A 13,304-nucleotide genomic window follows, 5' to 3' on the forward strand; every position below is an offset into this window, starting at 1 on the left:
ATGAAGGGTCTAGGCCCGAAACGTCAGCCTCTCTGCTCCTATGATGCTGCTTGGCCTGCTGTGTTCATCCAGCCCTGCACCTTGTTGTCTCGGATTCTCCAGCATCTGCAGTTCCTACTATCTCTAGTTGAAGCATTGTTGTTTTTGGCCTGCTGCAGATATTGTTGGCGGCCTGACTCAACTGTTTGGTTATCTGTCTGATATGTCATCTCTCGTTGACCGCGTCATCTCTCGTTGACCAAATAAAATACGAATACCCATGATTTTGGCTTTTGAAGCATTAAAGAAAGTGTGCCTTCCAGTTAGGTTCCAGTTAACTGCTGTGAAGCACTTCAAAGAGCAGTGCGTGTTGGTAATTTGAGAAATGCTGTAAAACTCACCTTTTAAAGATCCTTCTGAAGAGCTAATTCAAGCCATTTTTTTCTTTGACTTTGTCAGGTGGCCCTTGAAGGAGAGATCTCACGTCAATCTGTTATGAACAGCCTCTCTCGTGGGAAGAAAGCATTTGGAGATCTAATTCCATGGATTGTGTCAGAGCAGGTAGGATTATGGATATAAGAGATAACAAGGTGTAGAGCTGGATGAACACAGCAGGCCAAGCAGCATCAGAGGAGCAGGAAGGCTGATGTTCCGGGCCTAGACCCTTCTTCAGAAATGGCTATGTTTTATCTCTGACCCTTGTCTGTTCCATTTGACAGACTGAAAAAAACTTAATGTGAACTTTTAATACTTTTGCAAAATGGCTCACTGTTTTCAGGAAAGTCAGGATATCAAGAACTTGAGAATTTTAGATAGAAGCAGAAGTATGCTATTTGGCCCCTCAAGCCTGCTCTGCCACTCAGGATAAAACTCATCTTCAAATTCTGCTACACCTTCCTGCACTCTGTCTATCTTGCTTGATTCTTTGAGTAACCAAGGATCTGTCAGTCTCTTGGACTTGAACGCATGAAACTGATACAGAATTTTAAACTGGCCACTCTTTGAAAAAAAATTTCTCCTCATCCCAGACTTTAAATGAAAATCTTAATCAGAGTTGACCCGGAGTTCCAGACACCAGAGTCAAGGGCACCATCATTCCAACTTCTGCTGTGTAAAATCCTTAAGAGTTATCTATGTTTCAATGAGATCACTTCTTCTTCTGAACTAAAAATAGTATAGACCTAGTCTAATCAATCACTCGTAACATAGTCCTTCACCCCAGGAATACGTCTCACGAACCACGTGGCCACTAATTAACAGCAACTGGCATCCTTCCTTCCTTTGAGGGCAAAACTATGTACATTACTCCAGATATAATTTGACCAAGACCATTTAATTTCATTACGAGCCACCACAGTTACATTACAACCCCTTGTAATAACAGGTAATGAATTTGCCATTCTGCTTTCATGCTTGTGTTTCTTTACATTTCGTGCATGCATTGTACCTTTGTGTTTTTGTACAAGGATGCACATTTCTTCTAACTTAAATATGATTACTGATGAGGTTGCCAAATTTATTTCCTGGTCTGGCTTGGAATCAGACCTTTTTTTTGTTTAAAATAGACATAGTTTGAGATCCCTGTTACTTTCTAAGAGTTAAATCACAAGCTTCCACAGTTTTGATTATCAAACAAACTAAACTTTACTATACAATGTTAGAACAGTAACACATATTTCCAACTAAAACTCTAATACTCAGGAATACGGTGAGGTAAATATAAATTAATAGAATGTAGTTGCACAGCTCACAACGTATTATCAAATAGGAAATGTGATCAAACCATATCTCACTGATCTCTCAGCAGCCCACCCACTTCATGCACTTAAAACTTTCATTTATTGTGACATGGATTATTTTATCCTGTACTTCTCAGCAACTCCCCTTTCAATTTGCTTTGCATTTAAACATAGGGGAGTCCCCAATTAATACCAATCCCATCAATATAATTAACATGCAATTATGTGCAATTAACACAGATTCCGTTGAATTCTAATATTTGCCGGGGCTTCATCTTTTTTAAAAATCTGCTTTGTCTCCCAGTGGAAAACACTTCATTTCTTCACGGTAGATTCATTTGTTGTGTTCTTTCCGACTCATTTAACCTATTTGAACTGTTTTGCAACTTTCTTGCATTGACTGTTATTTTTCCTCTTACTTTTGTATTGTAAGCAAACCTGGACACATTACACAGCTCTTCATTAATAAATCGATTAAAATTTTAGCTGATGATCCAGCACTGATCCCTCCACCATCTTCAGTGGTTACAAGTATGTTGATATGGAGGTTATCCCAGTCAGGCTCGTCCTGATTTTGTTCGACATTGATAAACATTCACTTTGGCTTTGATACAGCAGTTGGAGAGGGGGATAGACCTTTTGTTCTGGCAAGACATTGTCTTCGCCTGTTAATTTATTGTGGAACCTTGACTATCTATTTGAAAATGTGGCTGAGCTGTACAAAATGGAAGTAATTTTAACTTTAGTTAACTGATTCATCTTCTCGGTTGATCTGTCAGTTGTTGTAGTTAACTGAGTATTTTTTAAAATCTAGTTTCAGGATCCTGACTTTGGAAGCTTGTCTGGAGGACGCATTGTCCGAATTGCAGTCCACCCAGATTACCAAGGGGTAAAACAAAATGTCTTTATCCTTTAATGGAAGAACATTAAAATAAATTGATTTGTTTAGTCATGCACTATATAGTTGTGCACTACTCTCAAATTTGCCGCTATATAATAACTTATTAGGGATGCTAATTGAATAGTGTTGATATGAATGATACATTACTTTTGAAAGGCAAGTTTGCTTTTCTGCTGAAATGCTGATGCCTGGAGATTGAGTTAGGGTTATTTTGCTTTTGGCTGGATGGGGTTAATCACATCGTCAGAAACGTGATTGAACATCATAATGACTTATACATACTATCAACTGTCAGATCTGTTTAAATACAACCCTTCTAAACACAATAGAGCTGCAGAATGGGCAATTTGTGTCACAAGCTCACCCTGTTACGAGTCTGTAATGTGGGCGTGAATTGTGGCCCAAACCATTTTCTTGCAATCGAACTAGAATGCCATGTTCTGCAAGAGTATCTCTTTGTATTGTGGGATGTGCTGGAAACAGCCTCCATTTCTCTGCCTTGAATTTATTCCACCACTGTGCATTTGGCTCCTCTCGGGCCACTTGTTTTGCTTGCAACTCACCTGCTGTCTCTCTTTTTCAAATTCATGTACTATGCTCACAGAGCAGTAGTACACTTATCTATGTAGTTCATATCATGTAATTTAATGATATTTATAAACAAATGTTTGTGTTTCCATCACATTGCATAGATTCTGAAATCCAAATGCTTTCTGCAGCCTTGGATAGTTTTCTGTTGCTAAGTCGAAATTTATCCCAGTCTTTTTATAGAGATCAGGGTGAGTGGCCAGATTTGCAGTAGGAATGACAAACAAATTGCTGAGAATGTCTGGTGTTTGCACATGTGCAGTTGAACACAGAAATCCAGGAGGTATGATTAGTGATTCAATATTTTTTCACAGGATGCACTTTTGAGGGTCTCTGAAGAGTGCCATCAATTGTTTCAGTGGCGAGACTTTCATCTAACATTTATTCTTTGTACAGTTTTAAAACACTTGGAAAAAGTTGAGCTTTATTGAAATGTACTTGAGTTTTTAATGAAGAATTATAGTTATGATTACTGTTGAAAATCCTTTACAGATGTTGAAAAGAAATTTAATTTGTGTTTGTGCAATGTCTGGTTTTCCATATTTTTAAAAAAGTGATTTTATGAAAATTAATTTCAACTTTAAAAATTATTGTACAAATAATGCTTTTTAAAAAGAAAATTATGATATTTCAACGTCTTCCTTAATTCTGTACAGGTGTCCTAATCATTTATTTCATTGTTTGTATAAGAAAAAAAATTAGTGATTGTGGTTTTTACTTGTTCTGACTGTGAGAATATTTCATTGTGATTAGCTATTCACTCTGATTGACATTCTTTGTTGAATACCTGGAGATTCCTTTGCTTAATATTGAAAATAAACCTTTGCTGGGCAATTCCACACCCCAGAAATTGCCAGAACTTAGGGTAGTTTTCTTTGAAGCCAGTGGCGAGCAAGATTGACTTGCTGCTGACTTCAAAGTTACAGTCACCTGTTTTCCTTGTGTTTATAAGGGTTGTATATGTATAACCTACTACAATACCGACTCATGTTTCTGATGATGTGATTAACCACGTACAGCTAGAAAAGTACTTCTTGCACCTGAGTTAGAGGTTCATTTATATTAATAAATTGTGCCTCCCATAACTGTGTTGAGCCTTCAGAAGCTTAATTAAGTTAAAACTTTCAGCAGTCAAAGGGAAGAATTGGTTTTAATTGACTGCACCCAAATTTAATGGAAGTGGAAATGATGGTACAATCTTCGATATACTCCTGTGGGCATAAAACTTCTAAGTGCTAATTGCAAATTTGTAGGCATCAAATTTTAAGTACTATATGCAATAATCCATTAAAGCCTGTTGTTTCTTTCTGTCTTCGCCTATGGCTAGATGGGATATGGAAGCCGAGCAATGCAGTTGCTGCAAATGTACTATGAAGGGAAATTTCCATGTCTCGAGGAGCAAGAAAGCCATAAGCCCACAGAGATAACCACTGTTGGCAGTGAGGTATACAATGTTTGAATTTACTACTGCAGATAGATGGAGAATTTTGACTGCCTGTGAAATGTTGATGAACGTTCCTAATAGATTTGTGTAGGATAGAGGGGGACCCTTCAGTGACAATTTCAAAGAAGTTTTTGTAATCCATAAGCGTGAAGCGGACTGTCCTGTCATCTATTCTTGTAAATTAGTAGTTTTTTTAAGACCAGAAAGATGAGCTGTTTTTGGAAGCAGCCATATTCAAGTAGTGAGAGGTGTATTCTTTCAGGCACTGCAGCAGATCCATCAGTGTCAACAGCAGCCCATTTTGTCCAGATGTATGTGGACTGATCAAATGTATAGGAGAGTCATTGCTACTGAGCCAGTAAGTGTGCTCTAACTGGATTTTGATATTAAATCTGAGATTTCCAAACCATGGGTCAGTACCCCAGTGGAGCTGCAGAATTAATAATTTGAGTCACGGGCTATCGTGAGTCAATAGCAGCTGTACAAATTGTGGCCCAAACCACATTCTTGCAACGGAACTAGAATGCTGTGCTCTGCTGCTAGCGTGTGTCTTAGTATTGTGGGATGTGCTAGAACCAGCCTTCATTTTGTTGACTTTAATATGATCCCCTCACCAGCTGTATCCACTCAGCTCCTGCTCCAGGCCTTCCTTGCAACTCACTTGCTTATCTCTCTCCTTAGCCTTTGTTTGCAATTGTATCATTGCAATAATAGAAACTTGGCATAAAGTAATTCACGAATGTCAGCTCAGCATCTGTAGATTTGGGGCTTTCAGGCAGGATTGAGAAGGGGATTTAAAGAAAAGCCAGGAGGTAGTGATATTGATTCAAGAATTTAAAGGAGGGATGAAATACTGAACAAGCATCAAATTGTACCATATAGGTCAAGTTTTAAAAAAAAAAAGGGGGCAACAACACTGCTAAGTCTGTATTAAGACTCCCAAATCATTGGAGAGATTTTTAGGAACAAATGTAATGGGACATTCCTGAGTGTAAAACTTTAGGGCAGTAATAAGTTCAAATACCTAAATATCAACTGGGATACAAATAGTATGAAAGACACAGGAGGTATAAAGGTCTTGAATTAAATTCAAGAGAACTTCTAATCAGTTAATAAGCCCAGGAGAGGGTGCAATTCTAGGTTTAGACTTTGGAAATGAAGCTGGCAGATGGGTGAAATGGAAGTGGCTGATCATTTTGGAGATAGCAATCATAACACAGGTTTAGTATCATTATGGAAAGGAGCAAAGATAGAACAGGAATACCAGTTCTAAATTGGGGGAAAGCAAATTTTACAAAATGGAGAGATGATCTGGTAGAAGTGAACTGATTACTTGAAGTAAGGTCAATAGGAGATCAGTGGGAATCATTCGAAAGTGAGCTTCTATGGATACAGTGTCCCCACAAAAAAAAAGGGTGATACTGCCAAATCTGGAGGCCCCTGGTTATGCCGAAGCATACAGAGCCAGGAAATGCAAAATAAAAGCTTATGAAATCTCAAAAATTCTATTTTCTAAAACTTAGAAAAGTCAAGAAAGTACAGGTGTAAAGTGAAAACGCAAATTGGTATGGCAAGGAGAACATATGAAAAAAATATGGGTTGATCAAAAGTAACAAAAATCCAAAGATGATTTATCAATTGGAGCTCTTGTGGGACAGTGGTGGTGTCCCAACCTCTGAGCCAGGAGGCCTGGGTTCCAGTTCCACCTGCTGTCAGGGTATATAACAACTCTGATTAGAAAAATATCCAAACTGCAAGAGACTGATAAAGAAAAGGATGGAACTGATCTGAGAAATACATTGTGTATGGGTGCAGGGGATGCAAACAGGGTTCTTATTTTGTGTTTTGTCACTGTCTTTACCAATGGAAAGGATAATGCAGATGTACCAATTAAAGAGGAGGAGTATGAAAAATTAGATAAAATAAGCATAATGAAAATGGAAGTACTGAAAGGATTGACCTTGGAAGTGGGTAATTAACTAGGGTTCAATGAACTTGATCCGAGGAAACTGGGGGAGGATAATTTCCCAATCCTCGTCACAATTTGGCGTTTCACATACAGTTCAAGTCACTACATTGCTCAACAGAGTGCAGAAAGGATTTATGAGAATGTTGCCAGGCATTTGAAATTGCAGGCAAGAGGAAAGCATGTTGGGTGGGGTTGTTTAGCTTAGAACGGAGCAGGCCAAGGGCGACTTAATTGAAATGTTCAAAGTGTTGAGGTGTTTGGATCGAGTGGATAGGGAAGACTTGTTTCCCTTGGCGGAGAGGTCAGCTACCAGGGGATACAGATTTAAGGTAATTGGTCAAGCCTTAGAGCAGGCATAAGGAACAGCTTTATGCCCATTCACAAAATAACATTTCTCTGAAGCTAATGGCTACACAGCCTGAAAGAAATATGCATATTCCAGCAGTTTAAATGAGTCTCCTGTGAAGGCCTCTGTGAATGGTCAGCTACCAGGGGATACAGATTTAAGGTAATTGGTCAAAGGTTAGAGCAGGCATAAAGAACAGCTTTTTCTCTCTGAAGATGGCGTGGGTTTGGTATTCGATGATTAGTTTGTTTGTGACAGAAAACCCTTAACTCATTTAAAAGGAATCTGGATCTGGATCTGCACCTGCGAGCGAGGCTGTAGACCAGATGCTAGAGAGTTGGGTTAGAATGGCCTTCCATAAAAACAATCAAGAAAGATAATTAAATGCTGGCCTTTATACCTCGAGGGAATGAAGTATAAGGATGCAGAACTTATACTGCAGCTATATAAAACCCTAGTTAGGTGCCAGTTGGAGTGCTGAGAGCATATCTGGGCATCACACCTTAGGGAGGATATATTAGCCATGGAGTGTGTACAATGTAGGTTTTCAAGAATGATACCTGGACTTAAGGGCTTAAGTTATGAGGAGAGATTATACAAATTAGGCCTGATTTCTGTAGATTTAGAAAGTTAAGGAGTGATTTGATCACAGCCTTCAAGATATTAGCAGAAAAAGGTAGGTAAGTAAAGATAAACTATTTCCACTGGTTGGGGATTCTAGAATTCAGGGGCATAGTCTGAGAATTAGAACCAGCCTGTTCAGGAGATATGTTAAGAAGCACTTCTACGCAGAAAGAAATATAGAACCCCTGCAGTGTGGAAACAGGCCATTCAGCCCATTGAATCCACACCTACTTCCGAAGAGCATCCCACCCAGACCCAGCCCCTACCCTATCCTTGTAACTCTGCATTTTTCCATGGCTAATCTACCTAGCCTGCACATCCCTGGACACTATGAGCAATTTAGCATGACCAATCCACCTAACCTGGACATCTTTGGACTGTGGAAGGAAACCGGAGCACTCTGAGGAAATACAGGCAGGCACAGGGAGACTTTGCCAGCTCCACACAGACAGTCGCCCAAGGCTGGAATTGAATCCGAGTCCCTGTCACTGTGACGCAGCAGTGCTAACCACTGAGCCACCGAGCCACCCCACAGGGTGGTAGATGTTTGGAACTCTCTTCCAAATAGTGGCAGTGGATGCTGGTTTAGTTGTTAATTTTAAATCTGAGTCATATGAATTTTTGTTAAGTCAAGGTATTCAGGGACATGGGCCAAAGACAGGTCAACCATGACCCCATTGAATAGCAGAATAGGCTCAGGGCTGAATGGCCTACTTCTGTCCCTATGTTCCTGTGATTTTATTCGGCTGATGCATACATCATGGATGAATGGCCTCTTCCTGTACTGTAACTATTCTGAGATTCTGTGGAATTGGCAAGTTGAGAGGGGTGGGGTGGGGAGGGAAGTAGTGAGTGGGAGGAGCCAGCTGTAGGAACAGGGGACAGAGATGACATGGGACTGGGTGTCAACACGCAGGAGGGTCAGGGATGAATGGGAGGCAAGCTGTGAGCAAAACGACGAGCAAGGGGTCAGGGAGTGAAGTAATGAGCGGAAGAATTGACAAGCAGGAGGCAAGAAGCTCTGATACCATGAGGAGGACAGAGAAATTCTCTTGGTTGCTGGAATTAAATTGGACAAGAGGTCATTACGCAGAAGTAGCATTCATGGATTCAGGATTGGTAAGTGGATAGAAAACAGCAATTAGGAATAAATGGGACATTTAGAACTTGAAAGCTGTTAAGTACATGAATTAGTGGAAATCACTGAGGGTCAAACAGTCTATATATATATATATATATATATATCTAACTTAGAAGGGTGGCACAGGTGGAATGGGCTTGGCAGGTGATATTTATTGCGGAGAAGTGTAATATTTCCCATTTTGATAGGAAAAATAGTAAATTTTGGCATTCAGAGAGACCTTTGGGAGCAACAAACAATTAGAATGGCAAATAGGATGTTAGTCTTTATTGCAAAGGCATTGAAATAAAATAAATAAGCCTCTCTACAATTGTATGGATATTAGTGAGACCACACCCATTAATGTGTAGCAAAGTTTCACTGGACTGATTCTTGGGAGGAGCAAGTTACCTTATGAAGATGTGAGAAAAATCATCCTTTGCATTTACAAGAATGAGAGATTAGGTAATTGAAGCAAAGTAACATTTTTGAGGGATTTGACAAAGGAGATGCTGGGAAGATGTTCCCCCTTGTGGTGGAGTCTAGAATTCCGGGGACACAGTTTTGCAATAAAGAAGTGATTATTTACAACTATTTGAGGGGATATTTCTTTCCCCAAAGAGTTGGAAATCTCTGTTCACAACAGAAAGCTGTCAAAGCTCAGTTATTGAATATGCTTGTCAGAGATTGATTTTCGGATATTGAGGGAATTAAGAATTATGAGGATAGTGTGGGAAAGTGGAGTTTAGGAAGAAGATCACCAGTGGCATACTGAATGATAGACCTGAAGAGTGAATGGATTACTCCTGCTCCTTTTTTTTCAAAATAACAAATTTATCTGTTGGATAAGTTATTTCTCTATTTCAGAATTTAATTTTCCTAGGTTAATCCTTTTTGTTTTATCCCCACGTACAAGCCTTGTTCCTTAGTTGTGGGCGATTTCCTACTGACTTCAGATCATGTGGCTGACCGTGGTCAGTGAAGCAGCTGATATCTTGGCATCTTGCAATTCTGAAGAAGGGTTACTGGACCCGAAACATTAATTCTGCTTTTTCTCCACAAACGCTGCCAAACCTGTTGAGATTCTCCAGCAATTTCTGTTTTTGTTTCTGTGTGTTCATCTTGATGTCTTGGTACTTATTCTCCCATTCTGAATGTCATGGTTGAGATAAAGACCTTGATTTTAGGATATTTATGTTAATGAATGATTTTACATAAGGAGACTTATTTAAACTGCTGGAATATGCATATTTCTTTCAGGCTGTATAGCCATTAGCTTCAGAGAAATGTTATCTTGTGGATGGGCATGAAGGAAAAATAGCCTAGAAAAATAGAAATAGCCCAGTTTCTAGTGTAGTAAAATTCTTCTCTTACTCAGGCTATAGGTTTACTAGATGAGGTGTTGGCTCCACGCAAAGACTTGCCACCACTACTGCTGAAACTCAATGAACGCCCTCCAGAAAAGCTAGACTATCTGGGAGTATCATATGGCCTCACATCCCAGCTACTGAAGTAAGTTACAATGCTTTTTCAATCTTCTAAAGTATTTTATGTCTAATCATATACTGGTTGCACATTAATAAAATGGTAAATGTCTTTTGGTGATTATGGAATTGAACTTTCAGAAATTTAAGTGTGTTTCCTGTTTGACCTTTAATTCATCTAGGACTTGCAAGCTTATCCCAGCAAAAGTTATACTTTTAGTAATAATTTTTCATCAAAGTCTTCCCAAATTTTCTTGTACAATGCTAACCTTGTATTGCGAGTCATGTTTACTGGAGAAAACTGCTTTCTTTCCCTGGACTGTAGTTAATTGAGCACGGGCATAATCTGGAACATGATCTTGGAAATCACTGAGCACGTATTTAAAGCGCCCTGTTGATTTGATCATTTGTGTTATCCCAGAATCTACAATATCAAAATAACTATAAAATGATTTAAGTTGATAACAGCTGGTAGGTAGAAACTGATCTGTTGGAATTAGTAAAACAAAAACATGCCATTTTGGGAGGAAACTGTTTTGAAGGGATTAATGTTCATGTTACATAAGCCCTACCCACTCTATAGATGCTTCTCTCAGTCTGTGTGTGGAGGGGGCTCCTATAGCAGAGTGGTAGCCAGAAGGCCCAGGTTCAAGTCCTACATGTTCCAGAGGTGTGTAATAATATATCTAAACGTGTTGCTCACAAAATATCTTGTGGGTGGAGGCAAAGAGGCCTCCTCTAGCTTTGAGAACGAACTGATCAGTGTTCCCTCTAAGCTGTGCTTCTGTGCACATAGCAATTGGTGTTGGCACACTGATCGCGGTATTGACTTCTGGATCTGAAGTCGCTGTCGTGCGCAGGCCTATGAGACCTGCACAGCCACAAGGCAAATAAGAGGGAATGCTGGAGCTGATGTATTTGTACGAACTTTCTATGGTTCTAGCAGTTGTACTTATTGCTATTGTGCAGTAAACCTTCTTGTTATTGAAGAACAGTGGTTCCATGTAGATACCCTACTCTGGTGTATTGTCTATCACTAATCTCTGGATAGGTCAAAGCCAAAGGAAGATTGGCAGTAGTGAACTACTTCAAACAACCCTTACCCAGTACCACATATTGACAGTGGAAGCAAATGCCACAAGTTGCCAAGAGTAGTCATCTAGGTAAATACCACAGAAACTCTTCACAGAATTAGATTTTGAGTGTTAGTCTCTCTTTTCAAATGCTGATGAGACAGATATAAATCTTTCCAATAATTTCTGTTGTTTATTTGTTAATTCAACTTTCCTGGCATGCTTAATTTAGGGTTGTGGATAGAGCTTAAAATATCTGTAATTGCAAATATTGCTATATGAAAGGCAGATCCCCTGTTTCATTGTAGTAGTGCAGTGGGGAGAATTACACTGTGGCTTAAAGCATTTAGAGTTTGTACAGAAATAGGTCCCATCTGTAAGTCTTTGGCACTTAGACTGACTATTAAGTTGCTGCTCCAAAGCTATCCATTACCAGACTGAGCAGTTAACACAGTAAATACTCCAACCAACTCTCTTGGGAGCACTGTAATTTTCAGCTTTCAAAATCTGCACATGCTTTTCAATTATTATGAAGGCTGTGGTATGAGAACAAGATTGTTTTGAAGGCATTCACTTCTTGAGATTTGGTATTTGTTAGACATTAGTGCTAATGACCCAGCACATATTCATAAAGAGTATTTATAATAAGTATCTCATCAGTGTAGTTATGTTGAACGAAAATAAATAGAACTTTTAGTTTGTCCAACATAGGTCCAGGGTCCTCTGAACTGGAGGAACTTCAAGGCTTTCAATTTTTAATGGTTTTAAATGGATTAACATTTAATTGCTGTTTGCACATTGCAGTTTTTTCTGCTTAAGTCACATAACATTGTCTATTGCTATCCTCGTGCCTCTGGCAGTAGAATGTTGCCTCCTGTCTTGAAGAATCCTAGACTTTATGGGTCCACATTTGAATGAGTGAGGCCTGGCATTTCAGATGGAGAAGGAAGGAAGAGCCATTCCATTTTCCCAGGAAATATATCTTAGAATTAAAGGATTGTTTGGATTGTTGAAATGGTCATTTGTAACATCACTACCATTCTGCAGTTTGAAATGTAACAACCTCCCAGACCATAAAGATGTTATGTAGAGTCAACTTGTAAATCGTGTCCTTAGCTAATAGCTGAGAGTTTAGGCCGTCCACTGTGCACATAAATATCCACTTGGTTACTGTTGCAAGATGTCATTCTTATGGAAGTATACGAAAGTAATTTCTAAGAATGTGATTGCTTTATTATCAAATCGAAGAAAAATACCAAGATGTCCTCAGGAACAGGACTAAAGCTGACTAAAAATTTTTCTACCACTGTGATTTCCCAGCAAACACATTCTCAGATCTGCACTTCTGTTTTTTTTTCAGGTTCTGGAAGAGAGCTGGGTATGTTCCAGTGTATCTAAGACAGACACCTGTAAGTTACTTAATTTCACAATTTTTAGCATATGGATTTGAATGCTTTTAGTCTGTACAAAGTAATCAAATGGAGGAATGTTGTAGGTTGTACCTGACTAAATATACAATACGTACTGAGAATTACTGTCTAAGCAAAATGCACAATACAGTATAGTCCAATTGAAACAGCACCGAAGTAAAGTTATGTTGATTTGGGTTATATCTTGAGCAAATTCACTGCATGGTAAATCCCTGGTTTGAGAGCTGTTGGGTCCTAGCTGGTTTGGACTAGTGGTAATCTTGTATACTCTGATTCAATGGGACTCTGGTGGTACAGTGGTACTGTCACTACCTATGAGCCAGAAGGCCCAGGTTCAGGTCCCATCCGTTCCAAAGAAATGGTATAAGTATTTTCTAATCAATGATTGGTGGGAGGCATAACAAGGTGTAGAGCTGGATGAACACAGCAGGCCAAGCAGCATCAGAGGAGCAGGAAAGCTTACGTTTTGGGTCTGGACCCTTTTTCAGAAATGGGGGAGGGGAAACCCTGCAGCCCAATGGTCTCAATGTGGACTTCACAAGCTTCAAAATCTCTCTACCCCCCCGACCTCATCCCAAAACCAGCCCAGCTCGTCCCTGCCTCCTTG

The 13,304-nt window shown here is 39.3% G+C and overlaps 1 protein-coding gene across 2 annotated transcripts in view; it reads left to right on the top strand.

Moving 5' to 3' along the window:
- Nucleotides 1-13,304, top strand: part of nat10 (N-acetyltransferase 10) — a 72,692-nt gene that overhangs the window by 40,582 nt on the left and 18,806 nt on the right. For both annotated transcript variants that reach the window (XM_020534822.2, XM_048607165.1), the window contains 5 exons: nt 439-540; nt 2,533-2,607; nt 4,535-4,651; nt 10,089-10,222; nt 12,628-12,676. In XM_020534822.2, the coding sequence (XP_020390411.1) occupies nt 439-540; nt 2,533-2,607; nt 4,535-4,651; nt 10,089-10,222; nt 12,628-12,676 (477 nt within the window). The remainder of the gene's footprint in view (nt 1-438; nt 541-2,532; nt 2,608-4,534; nt 4,652-10,088; nt 10,223-12,627; nt 12,677-13,304) is intronic.

Source organism: Rhincodon typus, chromosome 17, assembly GCF_021869965.1.
Source record: "Rhincodon typus isolate 14 chromosome 17, sRhiTyp1.1, whole genome shotgun sequence".
Taxonomy (NCBI): Eukaryota; Metazoa; Chordata; class Chondrichthyes; order Orectolobiformes; family Rhincodontidae; genus Rhincodon; species Rhincodon typus.